Source organism: Camelus bactrianus, chromosome 14, assembly GCF_048773025.1.
Source record: "Camelus bactrianus isolate YW-2024 breed Bactrian camel chromosome 14, ASM4877302v1, whole genome shotgun sequence".
In the NCBI taxonomy this organism is placed as follows: Eukaryota; Metazoa; Chordata; class Mammalia; order Artiodactyla; family Camelidae; genus Camelus; species Camelus bactrianus.
Genome location: NC_133552.1, coordinates 13,350,862 through 13,367,829, shown reverse-complemented (window position 1 = coordinate 13,367,829; position 16,968 = coordinate 13,350,862). Strand labels below are relative to the sequence as shown.

The window sequence follows — 16,968 nt, the reverse complement described above, 5'->3', positions numbered from 1 at the left end:
GTCAGACCCTCAGGGCTATAGAGCCTGAGGCAGGACCATCCTGAGTCTGCAGCCATTACAGTGCATGTCCTTCTGGGGGGCGGTAATGGACAGAAGTCTGCAGAGGACTGGGACCGCGAGGAAACACAGCCCGCCCCTGTTTGTTGGCATTTTCTCCTGGAAAATGTATCCACAGGACAAACTCTGAAATCTCTGAAAAAAATCTTGCTACATGTGCTCGAAAGACAATAAATAAAATCACCGAGGCGTGTTGTCCTCAGGTAGGCCCGTGGTGATTAAGCAGCGGAGCTGGGATTTGGGGAGCATTTGGGAGATCGGAAACAGGAGGAGAATGCCAGAGGCTGTCAGCCTGCCACACAGCTGCAAACACGCTGAGAGAGTCAGACAGGAAAACTGACATCTGTCAGGGAACAGTTAGCTGCCGTCAAGCCCTGAGCCTCTGCTCGGTGCTCTGCAGGGTTTGAGAGGTTTCCAGATGTCCTTTTGTTTCAACACAGTCTCTTCTTAACACACATCAGGAAGAAAGAAGCCCGGGGTGCAGGCTGTAAAAAGCACTGAATTGACTGTCGAGTTCAGCTTAGCCCAGGGACAGCAAGGACCACTTCCAAGGTGCGATGAGCCAACAGGAGTAGGGTGCTGGAACTCGTCACACAATGCCTCATTTAATCCAGTAAAAATCTGCGAGGTGGGTCACTTTAAGCCCATTTAAGGAACAAGGAAAATGACACTCAGCAAGGCTAAGGAACTCTACCCCAAGAGGGAGAAAGCCAGGTAAGAGGGGTCAGCCAGGTACGTCTCTGACAGTGGAAATGCCAGTGCTCACTTGCTATCTGGCCTCTCTGGAGGATGCACGCAGCACCCAGGGCCAGTCCCAAGGTGAAGAGGACTGGGAGGGAAGAGAGGTGTGGGAGGCTCCCCGCCAGGGAAGGTGGCTGGGGGGGTTTCTCAGGGACACAGGCTGACTCCTGGGTTGCTCACGTAGCACACCTGTCACCAGGTAAGGGAGGCCCAGAGACGTGCGTTCAACCACTGACCCTGCCACCTTGAGCAAGTCACATGACCTCTCTGAAGGGCAGTGTCCTTGACCACAAGAGGGGGATGTGCCCCTGGCCGCCGAGTGGTCAAGAGAGTTAGTGACAGTCTACGGAAACCACTCGGCCCAATGTAGGACCTCCATCAAAACATGCAAGGGAAGTTGGGTAATAAAGCATGTTAAAAAAATTTCTTGCCATAGATGTCTCCAGGGCTGGAGAGAGGGGAAGGGGACTGTTAGTGAGGAAGTCAGGTGAGACATCCTGTTCGTAAAGAGGCAATTACAGTGACCTAATCATGCTGCCTGAGAGTCAGACGGGTCTTGCATTAGCTTAGAGACCCTGCTTCCCCAGACCGTGGCCCACAGAATAGTAGTGGTGCCACCTGGACCCAAGCCCACTTCTACTGCACCAGAATCTGCACCTAAACAAAGCCCCAGGTGAACAGGTGCGTGCTGGGGTCTGAGGAGCGCCGTGAGACCAGCACTTGGACTCAGGATTCGGATCCTGGTTGGGCTGGATCCATCCCTAACAGAGCAGTTAAGTCACAAGATGAAGCTACAGTCATTAAGTGGCCCAACGTGCTCCTGAAAGAGGCGACCGTCGCCATGGACCTCAGCAGGGCATCTTTCCTTCCTCCTCTAAAGGCTTTGTGATGGATCCGCTACACCTGTAGGCCTCCTCTTTCTAAACACCTGGCCACAAGCTGGTGGGGATGTGCCGCTTTGGGCCAAGGGCAAGGTCAACTAACCCCGGTGTAGGCGGAGCCCAGAGAGGGCTGTTTGCTCCAGGAACTTCAGATACAGCAAAGCCTCAAGGTCAAGGATGGAAGGACATTCCTAAGCTCCCAAATCCCGAACCCCCGCCACCTCTGTCCTGCCCGGGCTTCCAGGTGCCTCACACACCTGAGCCAGCTCAGCCGGCTGTCTTCTGGGAGATGAGCGGTACCGCGGGGAGCCCTGTGGTTGAAGGACAACGGCTCTGAGGGCCCTGCAGACGAGCCCTGCGGTAAGAGCAACTGTTGTTTACTCAGTGATGGGGGGGGGGGGGTGGCAAGTGCTTAACATCCCTGAGCTCACCTCCCTGAGCTGTGCAGTGTGTGATGAGGATCAAATGAGATCAGGAACATGTCTGCCTTGCAGCAGGTACTCAGTAAATCACAATATAATGACAGTCCTGGCTTGACTCCTGGCCTCTTGGCCCACAGGGAGTTCCAAATTCTCATGTTGCAAACAGACACTCAGTGTCCCCCCAAAATGTCAACCCTCCTTCCTCCCACTTCTAGATGTTTGAGTAATTTCATTCCTGTTTACTGAAAAAGTAACCCCACTATCCTCTTTCTCCCATTCACTTCTGCCCATCCAGGAATTGGCTCCACCAATTATGCTGCCTTTTTCTTATCTGTCACCTGAGACACTAAATTTGATCTCTCTCCATCCTGAAAATACTTTCCTCATCCCTGCCACCCTCAGATGGCATCCCTTTTCTCCTCCTTTTCCCCATCGCAATTCTCAAAACGGTGAGCTGCATTTCTTGCACCTGCTCATCTCAAAGGCCTCCCATTGCCCAGCAAAGCCACCGGGGCCGGCACCTCCTCCTGCCACCTGGCACCCTCAGACACGTCCGTCCTGGCACCTTGAACTTTCACAACAGCCCCTTGGTCCTCTTCTCTCTCAAGTTACCTGCAACATTTAATGCTGCTGACATTTCCCACCTTAAAACTCTTTCTCAACGTCTGGATAGTTTAGAAAGGCACACCGCAGTAGGGATGGAAAGGCGTGATGTCTGGGCTGTGCTTTAAATCACTTCAGCCAACCAAAACAGTCGGGGGAAAACAGAAAGCAAAGAGGAAATGGAAGAAGCAATCTGACAGTCTTGACAATTATTTAGTTCAAGGAGAGGTTCAGGGCTGGGTGTGGGGATTCCCTGTGCTATTCTCTGTATTTGTACACACTCTCAGCAGCCGACATTTTTCATTATAACTTTTTTTTTTTTAATTTCTTTCCTGGGCCACCGCATCACATACCCCTCCTGGCTCTGTTTCTCCTCTTGCTTCATCTCCTCCCTTAAAAATAAGTGTTTCCCGAAGTCTTTGCCCACTTTTCCTGTGTCAGGACTCAGCGTGCAGGGCCTGCTCGCTGCTTTACCTGAGCTCTCGGCACAGATGCCCTGACTCTACCCTCCAGTCGTGGCTTCTCTCCAAACTCCAGACTCACATATATTTTTTAAAAATTTATGCATGTTAAAAAATACATATAGAGAGAGAATAATATAGCAAAAGTCATGTACCCAACACCCAGATTTAACCAGTGTTGACACTTCAGCAAATTTCCTTCATAGTTTTAGAATCAACATGTTACAAATATAGCTGAAGAACCTCACACCCTAACAAACCTCTCCAGCTCTGCCAGTTCTCTTCCCTTTCTCCTGAGAGGAAACCCCTGTTCTGAACTCAGGGTGTATCTCCAGACCATATTTATACTTTGACTACTGAAGCCTGTGTCTACAATATATGGAACAATGTTGTTTTTTAAATTTACATAAAGCAATTTCACTATATGTGTCCATCTGTAACCATTTTCTCTCAACACTGTGCTTTCCAGAGTTACCCATATTGACACACAAAGACCTAGTTCGTTCATCTTGAAAGCTGCAGAGCATCTTGGTGACACCTAGCACAACTTTTCTCCTTACTTCCCTATTGATGGACATCTTGGCTGTTTCCTATACAAACAGTGCTGCAGCGACAGTCTTTTGCAGGTCTCCCTGTGTACACATGCGTGAGCATGCTGCTTTCCTCTGTGCACATCTACTAAAGGCCATACAAAAACTACTAGAGTTGATAAAAGAATTGGGCAAGGTAGCAGGGTACAAGATTAACATACAGAAATCAGTGGCATTTATTTACACTAACAATGAAATATCTAAAAAGGAAGGTAAAGAAACAATCCCTTTTAAAATTGCATTCAAAAAAATAAAATACTTAGGAATAAATCTGACCAAGGAGGTGAAAGACATACATGGAGAACTACAAAACATTGACTAAGGAAATTAAAGATGACTTAAAGAAATGGAAAGATAGCCCTTGTTCTTGGACTGGAAGAATTAATGGGATCTCTATCAAATTAACCAGGACATTTTTCACAGGACTAGAACAAATAATCCTAAAATTTATATGGAATCACAAAAGACCCAGAATTGCCAAAGCAATATTGAATAAAAAGAAAGAAGCTGGAGGAATAACCCTCTCAGACTTCAGACAATACTACAGAGCTACAGTAATCAAAATAGTGTGGCATTGGTACAAAAACAGACCTATGGATCAATGGAACAGAATAGAGAGCCCAGAAATAAGCCCAAAAACTTTTGGTCAATTAATCTTTGACAAAGGAGGCAAGAACATACAATGGAGTAAAGACAGTGTCTTCAGCAAATAGTGTAGGGAAAACTGGACAGCTGCATGTAAATCAATGAAGTAGAACACTCCCTCACACCATGCACAAAAATCAACTCAAAATGGCTTAAAGACTTGAACATAAGACAAGACACTATAAACCTCTTAGAAGAAGACAGGCAAAACATTATCTCACATACATCTCAGCAATGTTCTCCTAGGGCAGTCTACCCAGGCAATAGAAATAAAAGCAAAAATAAACAAATGGTACCTAATTAAGCTTATAAGCTTTTGCACAGAAAAGGAAACCATAAGCAAAACAAAAAGACAACATACAATGGGAGAAGATATTTGTAAAAGACAAGACTGACAAGGGCTTAATTTCCAGAATATGTAAACAGCTCACACAACTTAATAATAAGAAACAACCCAATCCACAAATGGGCAGAAGACCTAAACAAGCAATTCTCCAATGAAGACATACAAATGGCCAATAGGCACATGAAAAGATGTTCAATATTGCTAATTATCAGAGAAATGCAAATCAAAACTACAATGAGGTATCACCTCACACAAATCAGAATGGCCATCATTCAAAAGTCCACAAATGATAAACGCTGGAGAGGCTGTGGAGAAAAAGAAAGCCTACCACACTGTGGGAATGTAGTTTGGCGTAGCCATTATGGAAAACAGTGTGGAGATTCCTCAAAAAACCAAAAGTAGACTTAACCTATGATCCAGCAATCCCACTCCTGGGCATATATCTGGAGGGAACCTTAATTCAAAATGATACATGCACCCCAATGTTCTTAGCAGCACTACATATAATAGACAAGACATGGAAGCAACCTAAATGTCCACTGATAGATGACTGGATAAAGAATTTGTGTTATATTTATACAATGGAATACTACTTAGCCATAAAAAGAATAAAATAATGCCATTTGCAGCAACATGCATGAACCTGGAGAATGTCATTCTAAATGAAGTAAGACAGAAAGAGAAAGAAAAATACCATATATCACTTGTATGTAGAATCTAAAAAAATAAAAGACAAACAAACATTTACAAAACAGAAACAGACTCACAGACATGGAAAACAAACTTATGGTTACTGGGGTTAGGGGGATGGGGTGGGAAGGGATAAACTGGGAGTTTGAGATTTGCAGATACTAACTACTATATATAAAATAAACAAGTTTATACTGTATAGCATAGGCAACAATATTCAATATCTTGCAGTAATTTATGGTTAAAAAGAATATGAAATGAATATGTTCCTATGTGACTGAAGTATTGTGCTATACACCAGAAATTGACACAACATTGTAAACTGAATGTATTTCAATAAAAATATTTTTTAAAAATATATACATGCACCCCAATGTTCATAGGAGCTCTTTTTACAATAGCCAAGATGTGGAAACAACCTAAATGTCCATTGACAGATGACTGGATAAAAAAGCTGTGGTATATTTATACAATGGAATACTACTCAGCCATAAAAATAATACAATAATGCCATATGCAGCAACATGGATGGACCTGGAGATCATTCTAAGTGAAATAAGTCAGAAAGAGAAAAAAAAAAAAAAAAGACAAATGAACTTATTTACAAAACAGAAACAGATTCACAGACATAGAAAACAAACTTACGGCTACCCCTGGGGGTGGGGTGAGGGTGGGAAGGGATAAATTGGGAGTTTAAGATTTGCAGATACTAACTAGTATATATAAAATAGATAAACAACAAGTTTATACTGTATAGCACAGGGAACTATATTCAAGATCTTGTAGTAACTTATAGTTAAAAAGAATCTGAAAACGAATATATGCGTGTTCCTGTGTGACAGAAGCATTATGCTGTACACCAGAAATTGATACAACATGGTAAACTGACTATATTCAATAAAATATACATATATAATATATATAAATATAGATATAGATATATATTTTTATATATATATTATATATATAATAAATATATAAAAGACTAGGCAGCCAATGGCATTATTTTGTGGAAATACAGGTAGAAGTTGGTAGTGAGGAGTCCAAGAGGCATTTTAATAGTGATTTGTATGCCTGCGATCAAGGAACACACTCCCAGCATGCTTTTTACTAGGTAGAAAAATAAAGCCACTGTCTGTATTTTGCTATAGTACTTAAACAGGCTTCTGATAAAAGCCAGTTAAAAACTATTTTGTGTAGTTTTTCAGATGAAGTGAAACTACATTGTCTTACGCCAGCTAAAAGTAGACAGATAAAACACAAGACTTTGTCAATTTTAAAATAAAATAGGCAGTTATCTTACCAGCTCCATGAGTTTATCTGGGAATAGCAAGAGGAATCGAAATTTGGGAAAAGAAAGCTCCAGCTGACCGTGGGCAAATCCAGAGAAAAAAAGGAAGAGAGCTCGCTTTTATAGCGGAAGGGGGTAAGTTGGAAGGGGCTGCTCCAAATGAAATGATTTCACTGGAGGAAATAGAGTTCAGGGTGGTGACAGCTTCTCATTGGCTGAACTGCAGCACTTCTCATTGGCTGGGCTGTTGCTGGGCGAGGAGAAAAATCTTCCTTCCTCATGCTGGGGTAACCTTCCCGCCCAGGATTGTAAAGTAAGCTGCGGTAGATGGTGTGTGCCTTCAGGGCTTCCCGATTCCATTTGAAATGTGGTTTGTCTTTATGAATTTTCACAACATTCATGGTCATTCATGGGCCTCGTTTAAGAGACCAATTCCTGGAATCCCTCCCGCAGTGGTTTTGCTCTTCCTCGAGGCTAAGGCAGAGCAGTTGCCACCCTTGCTCACCTAGGCAAAACCCAGCTGCAACACCAGCCCCTTGTCTGGAAACTTCCCAGGCACCAGGGGAGGCCAAGGTTCCTGGGAACCCTCAGGGAGAACCACTTTCCCGGTTAACGGCCCAGCACCACGCGGCCGGGAGATGACCTAGGAGAAAAGCAGTAGATTTAAACTGAAAGCCCTGGAGGCTCAGTGGTTGCCTAAAAGTTTAGGCTCAGAAGGAAGGGAAGGGCACGTAAGAGGCAAGACAAAACAAGGACTCTTCCTAGTTTGGGTGTGTGTGGGAGGGTGGTCGTGAGTGTGGCAGGGAAGTGCGGGGAGGCGGCTGGTGAGGGGTGAACGGCGAGGGGGCTGGAGTCATTTGCACCGAACATTCTTTGGGGGACAGGGAAGCAGGGATGACTGATGAGGAAGAGGCAAGTTATTAAACATTCCCCAGAAATGGGTGGGGCTTTAAATGGAAGATGAAGCCTCCATCCTGAGGCATCTAATATTTTTTGTACTTTACAGAAAACTCCACTGATCCAAATTTAAGTGTCTCTAACTAAAGTCAGAGACGAGCAGCATGTGTCTCTTTTGGATTCCTAGAATAAAGTTCAAAATTTAGCTGGGTTCTAAACACATATGGATTTAGCCTTAACCCTGATCGTTAAGCAAGGAGAATACAGAAGTTTGTAAAACATCCATATTCCTCCAGACCCAACAAGATCCTCGCTGAGCACTGCTCCCCCCAGTGCCCTAGTGAGGGCAGGTGTCCCCGTGACTAAATCTGCATGACGTCAGGTCCAGGTCGCCTCCACCTGGGTGATGGAGACACCACACCTCTGTGATGGGGATGTATTTAGCCCCTAGGGCTGAGTCATCAGAAATAGCCGAGCACAACTGTTCCGCTTTAATCAAATGTCAGTGCATTCTCTAGGAAATCATACCTAAAGTGACGGAATTCTACCCAGGAGAGAAGGGAAAAAATCAAAATAGATTTGTGAAAATAATCACATTTCTAAATATGATGCAGATAAATTGAGTGAGACAAGATCTCGCCCTCTAAACCAGACTGAACCGACATGTTAGAGAAACCACCTTACTTTTCACAACTTCTGTGCACTGGCACCCATCGTGGTCATTTCCTAATTCCCACTGGGCACCTGCATCATTCATTCAGTATTTTCTAGGAGCCTGTACCCCATTGCAAGACAATCCCGGAACCTCTCAGTCTCATCACGTCAGTGTCATATCACATCAGTGTCATTCTAACAGTGACGTCTGCCGGTCAGTACGCCAGGCATTCACGTCCACAATTTCATGCAACCTTCACAAGTTTCCTTCTACACCGATCTGGAAGCTCAGAAAGGTGGAGTGACTTTCTTGAGGGGGTAGCATCAGGTTTTGAACTCAAGTCTGCCCAACTCTGATGCCGATGGATGGAATTTCACTGATGAGTCATCCCAACAGTGTACTCTGCACAGCTAAATGCAGATTCGGAGCCCTGGGCTGCAAGCACAGACATAAACACATTGTAGAGGCACCCTGGTGCCAGGGCTGGACTCCAGCCTCACACTCTGCCCCATCGCCCATTTCATAATGATGAGTTTGTTTGAGTTTCTAGATGTATTAAACACACACACACACACACACACACACAAAACAAAAAAACCAAAAACAATCAAGAGAATTTGGTCTGGCTTCAGACTGGGAAGTTGTTTTGGTCACAGAGACTACCTGGTGGCTCTTGAGTTCAACCACACTGTCCTGCCAGAGGACAATTCTCTTGCCCCAAGCACAGCACCACGGGGTGCCAAGGAAGCCCTACTTCTTCTGAGGAGACCACGCAGTGTCACCTTTGCAGGGAGGTGGGTGGCCCGGGGGGCACATTGGGTGGGGGCTTTGTGGTTGGAGCAAGCAAGTGTGGACACCCACTCAAGCTGTCTCCTGGACAGTCAGCTTGACTGTGAGGACTCGCTGAGCAAGAGTGATGGACCCAAACTCAGCACCCACAGGATTTGAACGTTGTCTGTTCCTTGACCTACCGGGCCCTGGGTGCCCGTCAGTTCACAGCCGGTCCATCCTGGGGCCCATTACAGCACCTCTGTGCTCAGATGGTTACAGTGTGGCCAGGGAGATGGGTCCCCCATGGGTAGGCAGGCTCTGCTCCCTCAGTGCCCCAACGTGGCCCACCACAAAGGACACCCCTCCATGAAACCACATCCATGGGGCTTCCTTTTTGGGGGTGGGGCTGTCTCTTCCCCCTCTTTATACACTATTATATGCTTAAATTTTTCTCTATGAGTTTCCTGTTTATATTAAGAAGAAAAAACAGCCATCTCCTTTTCAGAGGAAAAAAACGTTAAATTTCCATCAGTTCTTGTTTTCATCTCAGCCAGCCCTTGGATGATTTTTCCAACTGTTTTTTTTTTAATCTTTTCAAACAGAATAAAGGAGGCTCTGGGATTTTGCAGTGTTAACATTCTCATATTCTATCCTGTAATTTCAGCCACTGCCATTGTCTTTACACAAAGGAAAACGGCAGACAAGCAGACATCTCCCTCTGGAAGGAACCCAAACAATGGTGTTCACGTCCCTGCCCAAGCTGAGGTCCAAATGAAGAAAGCAGAGTGGTTTCGTCCCTCCCAGCTCCGCAATACTTTCCAGTACCAATTCAGCCTTCCCACAAGCCAAGGAAATCTGAAAGGGAAACAGTGTCAGCGTGAGGGTTGCTTCAGTAATTCCTTCGTATGTACGTGCCTTACCTTTTTATTTTTTTTTAACAAAAGACGCAGTTAAGAAAAAGCTGTATGCAAATAAAACTTTTCTAACTCAAAAAGAATTTTATATGCATTAAGAAATTTATCTATTGAAATATCATCATGAATTTTTTTAAAGCCAAAACAAATCCTTCTGTAATTCAAATAATCTTTCTCTAATTCATCTATTGGACTGGCTGATTTTGGCCTATGCTGGATTTCCTTAAAATAAAAGTCACTTTTATTAATCTTGGTTTCTTAGTAAACTGGCAGAACAATTTGGGGACCTATTTTTTGACATGTTAATTTCCAGATGGTATTTAAGGAAAAAAGACACCTACAAGTGTTACATTCATTTACTATTAGGTGATTCTATCTCAACTCTTCACCAAGGTCTTAAATACTGAAAAGTTATCAGGAATGGACAGATACTATGATTCATTCTGGTACATGTGGAATCTTTTCAGAGAAATTTGCTCAAGTTTTAGAAAGCACCTATTTTCAAAAGAAATGGACTCCTTTCCTAAGGTTGTTATCAAGCCTCCCTTTCCACAGCGGAAACTCCCACAGCTGGGCATCCAGGAAAGGAGTCCAGCGCACCTGGAGTGAAGTCCTACCAGGTGTGCCACGGGGCACTGGGCGCACCAGCAGGTGGCACGGTCCCCACTGAACCACAAGATAGTCACCTCAGTGACTACAGAGAAGTGTTGGTGTCAGGATGTGACAAAGGGGAAAAATCTCCAAATCTGATAAAGGACTGTCACCAGCATGTCTGCGGAACCTACAATTAGAGCAAAGTTCTAACGTGCTAACAGTTTGTGTTGGTGACGAATGCAAAATGTCTATTTCCCCTTTAAGGCAGGTGACCACATGTCCCAGTTTGCCTGTGTAGTCCCAGTTTAGGCCAGCTGCCCTGGCATCATTAGTAATAGCACCTCCTTTCACTCTTAAAAGTATCCTGGTTTGGATGATGAATTACACTGTCACCTCACTTAGGACTATCCTCCAACTGCCCCCCCCCAAGATGCCCAGCAGAGTCTTCCGGTCCAGACTCTTCTACTCCTCCTCCCACCCTACTCCTTCAGGGCCAAGGATCCCAAAACATAGCCCTCCGGATTAAACGGTGTGCACTGAAAACAGCCTTTTGTAGACAATCACTCTCAACCAGGGATGTGCATCTGATGGGGCCATGGGGTCTAGGTCCGTGTCTGAACCAGCAGGACAGACACCCCAACGGGGGTGCTTTCCAGAGTTCTCCCCACACACCACAGAGGCGGGCATTTGGGAGAGGGGCTCACGCAGTGCAAGGATGGCCCATCAGAGGGCTCTGGCCACCCTCACAGCCTCCACTGTTAAAACCCCATCCTTCTCTCCCCTGAAACCTGAAGAGGCACCCAGCAAAACCAGCCCTCGAGGTTCTCACTGTAGACGGCGCTGCCCCAGCCCCCAGCAGGTTTCTCACTCAGAGCCAGCCCAAGGCAGACTTTTAGATGAATAAAAAAAGAAAATTTATTCTACTATAGCATGGAAAGTTTCTGAAGTAGGAATTCTTCTTTTCTGACCAAAAATTCCTTATACTTTGAACATCTAAAAGGTTATTTTCCGTACAATTATATAAATATTCTCGTGTCCCTATAAACATGACATTTATGGTCCTAAAAGCTTTTTGAAAAATCAATACAATTAGATTCTTCAGACAGTGATCAGCCTAGTTACAAAACAAGAAACACCCCCAGCACAGCCAAGAGTAAAGAGAGGACAAGACTGGGGACAGAGCAGGAAGGGGCTGGGAGGGGAGGGAGGACTGGAAAGTAAAAACACAACAAAGCGCTGTGCATGGATTTTTAGAGGGTAAGACCCAGCAAAAACTAAACTGTATGGAAATGGAAAGGAACCATCCCAAGGGAAGGTGATGCGACCTTGTGATCGAATTTCACTCCAAGTCCATGAATCTATCACCTGGCAGATCCCTTCTTCCAGGTGCAAGGGCCTTTTTCTTGTTTATTCTTATCAAGCAAACTATTCAAGTAGAGGCCAGTTGGAGAAAAGACTTCAGAGCCAACAGACGTGGATTCAGACCCCTGCTCTGGCCTATACACTGGCTGTGTGATTCTGGGCAAGATCACTAGCCTCTCTGAGCCCGTTCCCCCCTGTGAAACGTGGACATTATCTACTTTGCTGGTTTGTTGGGAGGATTAGAGGTAATTTATAAATAGTGTTTGTATCCCCCTGGAAAATAGCTGACACTTAATAAATAACTCAAATGACTGTGTGTGTGTGACAAGGCTTCATCTCAGAACTGGGAACAGGCTCTGCTCTGCCTGTTCTAAGACTCTGATCATACTAGTCTTCCCCCGTGTGGTCTGCCAATCACCACCGACCTCAGAGTCTACAATGGCCCTGTACCTGCCCCTCCAATGTCACGCAACCACAAAGGCCACTGCAAGTTAGAAAGACTCTCCCTTGGGAAGTTGTGGTCACCCCTTTCCTAAGGCACCAGCTCAGCGTGCAGAAGTCAAAGTGTGTGGAGGACTAGGGTGTCCTCTCTCTTATTTGGGTACCACTTCCTTGGAGCTGCACGACATTGGGGTACTACCTCCATGAATTCTGTATTGGACCCTGTGAGGCCATGTAACTGAAGCCCCAGGAACTGGGCCAGCAGGTTCCTGCACCACAGGCCTCCCGGGGTCCGTCTACCTGGATCCCACAGGAAGACAAATTTCTCAAGTCTCAGGTTCTGAGACCTCACTCCAGCTGGGCAGCGACAGTCAGCAACAGCACTCGGTTCTGTGGAGTGAGAAGCCACGACTCCACGGAGAAGAGGCTTGGCAGCAAGAAAGAACTCTTCTCGCCCTGAGGACGCGTGGCGAGCTCTCCAGCGGGCGTGTGAGTTGGGGGTGCAGGCAGGAGCACTCAGGCCCCTCGGAGAGGCACCCGAGAACAGCAGCGGGGAAGCGAGGACGGCAGCCCTGGCCTCGGATGATGGGGTGCCACACCCCCAGTGTCAAGGGCAGAAAAGGGAGAGGCGGTGCCAGCAGAGCTCAATGGGTGCACTTGAGGTAAACTGGTCTCAGATACACGATGCACACGGGTGTTGTCAAAAAGAGCCCGACCCAGAGGTTTTTATTAGCTCCGTGGAAAGGCCTGGCTAAGGTTCTGGTCCTGATAAGGTCTTCCTCGTGTCACGAGCAGTCATCCCAAATGCTAAAGCAGAGGCTGTGCAGAGGGCTGGCTGTCCCAGCAGGCTTCTGACAAGCCCTGCCACAGCACGGGGGAGGACGCCTCCCCTGAGCCCGTGGGGCCGGGCAGCACCATCCACATGTCCAGGACGGGATGATCAAGGAGGCCCGGGGAGCGGGAGCACCAGGGCTGGAGACGGGCCCCACGACCCTGCTGCCGGCCGCTGGTGTCGCGCCTGCTGGACTCGAGCCTCGGCCACGGGGAGAGGGGCCAGGCCGGCTGGGGTCTGCACCTGCCTGCGGCTTTCAGATGCACTGCTCCTCATCCCGGTCATTCAGGAGCAGAGACCACTTGTCCCCTCTGTCATTGGCCGCAGTGCTGTGCCGAGACAGCTTGTCGGACTTGAGGGAGGACAGGGACACCTGGCTGATGTAGCTGACCTGGTCCCAGGGTGTGGCCCGGGGGGAGTCCCGCCGCCGGTCGTCCATGCCGATGTGCACGCTGACCTGGGACGCGGTCAGGGGCTTCATGCGGCCCTGTGCCTGCGCCGCGTACCACTCCAGCTCCGGCTTCTTATAGCTGTAAAGCAAGAGACCAAGAGCACGTGGGCCATTCTGGACACACAAGTTGAACCCCGGAGAAGGCCCCTCTTCAAGTCTTTCAAGAACAGGCAGTATCAAAACTTCATGGGTTTTAAATGAAAGGCCACTGGACTCTGAAGGTTCAGGCAAAGTTCGCCCAATTGAGAAACTTCCTATCCAAACACCTGTACACGGCAGGCTGTCGTTAACTTTCGTTAAATAAAAGCATGAATAAACAAACATCTATTTTTAAAAAGGAAAAGTGGTAGCATACAGGGATCCTACGCCTACATATTTACATAAACAGCCCTTGAGCGAAATAACTGGAACCTCCAGAAGCGTGGTGAGCTGTTTGCTCCAGGCGAGGATGAATCATTACACCAGCACACGCTGGGCTCTGCTCCGGGCAGTGCTCTGGGCCCGGGAGGCCCCTGTGCTCAGAGGACGACACCGGCTGCTCGGGGACTCACCACTTGAGCTGCAGTGACGAGAGGACCACAGACACGGAGGAGGCCGCCATGGCTGCCGAGCCCATCCATGGCTGCAGCACGACGCCAATGGGCATGAAGACACCTGGCCGGGGAGGACGATGCTCAGGCCGCAGCCCAGGGCGGAGCAAGGAGGGCCCAGCCTCACCGCCCACCCAAAGCTCTCCTTGTCTGGGTGGCTCAGACCATGTGCCAGCAGGCCTGAGGCTGGCTGTCTCAGACCTGGGCAGTGAGGACTGGGGTCCCCCACCTGCCCTGACCTTCCTGGGACCGTCCACAGGTGGCATCAGCTGTTTCGAGGAAGCTACAGAGGAGCAGGGCATCCTACGGACCCAGATGGGCAGCACCTCGGACTGGGTGGCCACGGTCCCCATCTACATGGACTGTCCGCCCTCAAGGGCATCAAAGCATCTTGAAAAAGGGCAACAAGACCAGGTCCCAGGACAGAGCCAGGAGACTCGGACCACTTAAGGGCAAAGGTCCATGGCAGAGGCACAAGCATGAGAGGGACTCAGCCCTGAGCCAGCTCTGGGGCCGGAAGGACACCGGCCTGAGCTGGGGCTGAGGCCGACACGCTGGTCCACCATGTGAATCAGCACTGACCGCTCGGGCACAACAGGAAAGCCTAAGGTGGGAAAGTCATGTTTAAAAATAGGTCTCAGCCCAAACGGGAGCTTTCTTTGCTGAAGTGTCTGGAACTTTTATCTCTCTGGTGACACAGATTCAATGGGGGAAGGAGTTAGGAAGCAGAAAACATCCGTCTCTTTTCCTGGTTTATTCCTGAGCCAGGGTAAAACCTGGGCAGGATTAATTTCTAAGATAAGGCTCTGAAGCATCAGGCCCTGTGCCTGGCAGACAGCAGGTGCCCCATAACTGTTAATAATCATTATTCTTCAGACTGTCTGTCTTAGTAATGTTTCAGAACAAAGGGCCACAGTAAAGAGTGTCAAGCATCTTGGCCAGCTTTGCAGAGAGGCCTGGAGTGAATGAAGGCTTGAGTCCTCTCTGCAGTTTCTCATTCAACTTTAGAGGCTTACAGAGCAGAACATAATAAAATCAACTCTTTATACAAGGTTCTGGCCCCAGTTGGGGTCAGAGGGCACAGGGCAGTGAGGGCCCACCTGCTGCGATGGGTATCCCGACCAGGTTGTAGATCAACGCCAGCACCAGGTTGAGCCGGATTCTCCACACAGTCCTCTTGGAGAGATGAATGCTGGCCACCACGTCGAGCAGGTCGTTCTGCAGGAGAGGAACACGCGGTGAATCGGGAGCTGCCCTGCGGCCCTCACCGCTCCCGAAACGAACGACGGGGTGAGGGAGACGCAGCCGAGCTCACTCTGATGAGGACGACGTCAGCCGCTTCGATGGCGACATCCGTGCCCGTCCCGATGGCAATGCCCACGTCGGCCTGGGCCAGGGCTGGGGAGTCGTTGACCCCGTCGCCCACCATGGCGACCCTCCTCCCCTCGTTCTGGAGCTCCTGGACCTTGGCCACCTTGTGAGAAGGCAGCACCTCTGCAAAGACTTTGTTGATGCCAACCTGAAAGGAAAAGAAAACAGTCAAAAAGTAATTACATGAGAATACCCAGTGTTGGCAAAGGGTAGGAAGAGGCGGAAAAACCCACGAGCCATCCCACCTCCCCTCCCCTCCCCCTCCAGGTTCTGTAACCAAGCCCTGCAGATTATGGGTCACATAGTAACCAGATTCCCTGCTCCCATCCCAACGCCCTGCAGTGGTCTGGGACCCTCACTGGCCTCCTGCCCACATCCCGGCCTCCTGACACTTTTCTCCAGACACTGTCCCAATGATCTTTCCAAACAATGATCATTTGGTCACCTTACACCTGCTCGAAGACCCCACTTCCTGTAGGACAACATCTGAACTCCTCCGTCCATCAGCTGAGGTCCCCCGAGAGCAGGGAGCTGGGCAGGAATCTGACCTGCTCTGCCCGGGCCCAGCTCCCTGCCCTGGGGCCCAGTGGGTCCACACTGCCCTCTCCAACTCACCGCCACTTTGCACCTGCTGGCAGTGCTCATGCTGCCTGCTCTGTCTTGCGAAGGTCAGTGCTCCTACCACAGCCCTCCCCTCTTCTTCACCTGACAATCCTGACTCAGGCCTCCTGTCCCCAGGGAGTGTCTTGGCCCCTGCCATGCTGAGGTTAAGCTGGCGGCCCCCATGCATCCTGTGCACTCTTCCGCTAGAGCACCCAGCACTCGGTTTGTACTTGGTCCCTGGACCACCCTCGCCACGGGACTGTGAGCTCCTTGAGGGCAGTGTCCTCTTCACTCCTCCCCGCCTGTCAGGGGGATGACTCTTAATAAGTGCTTGCTGAATGCACAAATGAGTTTTAACTAGGAGGGGAAGGGGCTTCTCAAGAAGTCCATCATTAGCAAGGATGGCTGAGTAAAGAGAGGGGCTGCTGCTCCCCTCTTAAGAAGCAATTCATTTCCAAAGGCCAACAGCCTTACACACACTTTTGGGAGGGGTGATACATAATTTTCAGGAGGTTGCACTGGAGCCATTCCCACGGGGCAGGCCAGGCAGACAGCAGTGCCGTCCTCATGCCCAAACTCAAAACCAAGGGCCGCAGGAGAACTGCCAGGATCCAGTCATCTATCCAGTGCAGAGTGATAAGAGCTGGGCCAGCAACACACTCCTGTAACATAAGGGCTACAAGGTTGTCTATTTCAGCCCTCAGCCACACTCTTTTCCTCACGGCAGAGACTGGGAAATAGAGAATTTAGAGCTGCTTTT

General features: G+C 48.3%; 2 protein-coding genes across 5 annotated transcripts in view; both read right to left on the bottom strand.

Annotated features, from left to right (window-relative positions):
* TMEM272 (transmembrane protein 272) overlaps window positions 1-12,907 on the bottom strand; it is a 76,530-nt gene extending 63,623 nt beyond the window's left edge. The window contains exon 1 of the mRNA XM_074378113.1: window positions 6,740-12,907. The gene's annotated coding sequence lies outside the window, so the exon portion shown is untranslated. The remainder of the gene's footprint in view (window positions 1-6,739) is intronic.
* A 151-nt stretch (window positions 12,908-13,058) lies between these two features.
* Window positions 13,059-16,968, bottom strand: part of ATP7B (ATPase copper transporting beta) — a 61,795-nt gene continuing 57,885 nt past the window's right edge. For all 4 annotated transcript variants that reach the window (XM_010951448.3, XM_045514077.2, XM_010951447.3 and 1 more), the window contains 4 exons: window positions 15,550-15,753; window positions 15,335-15,452; window positions 14,196-14,298; window positions 13,059-13,723 (listed from right to left, as the gene is read on the bottom strand). In XM_010951448.3, the coding sequence (XP_010949750.1) occupies window positions 13,450-13,723; window positions 14,196-14,298; window positions 15,335-15,452; window positions 15,550-15,753 (699 nt within the window). In that variant the 3' untranslated portion in view covers window positions 13,059-13,449. The remainder of the gene's footprint in view (window positions 13,724-14,195; window positions 14,299-15,334; window positions 15,453-15,549; window positions 15,754-16,968) is intronic.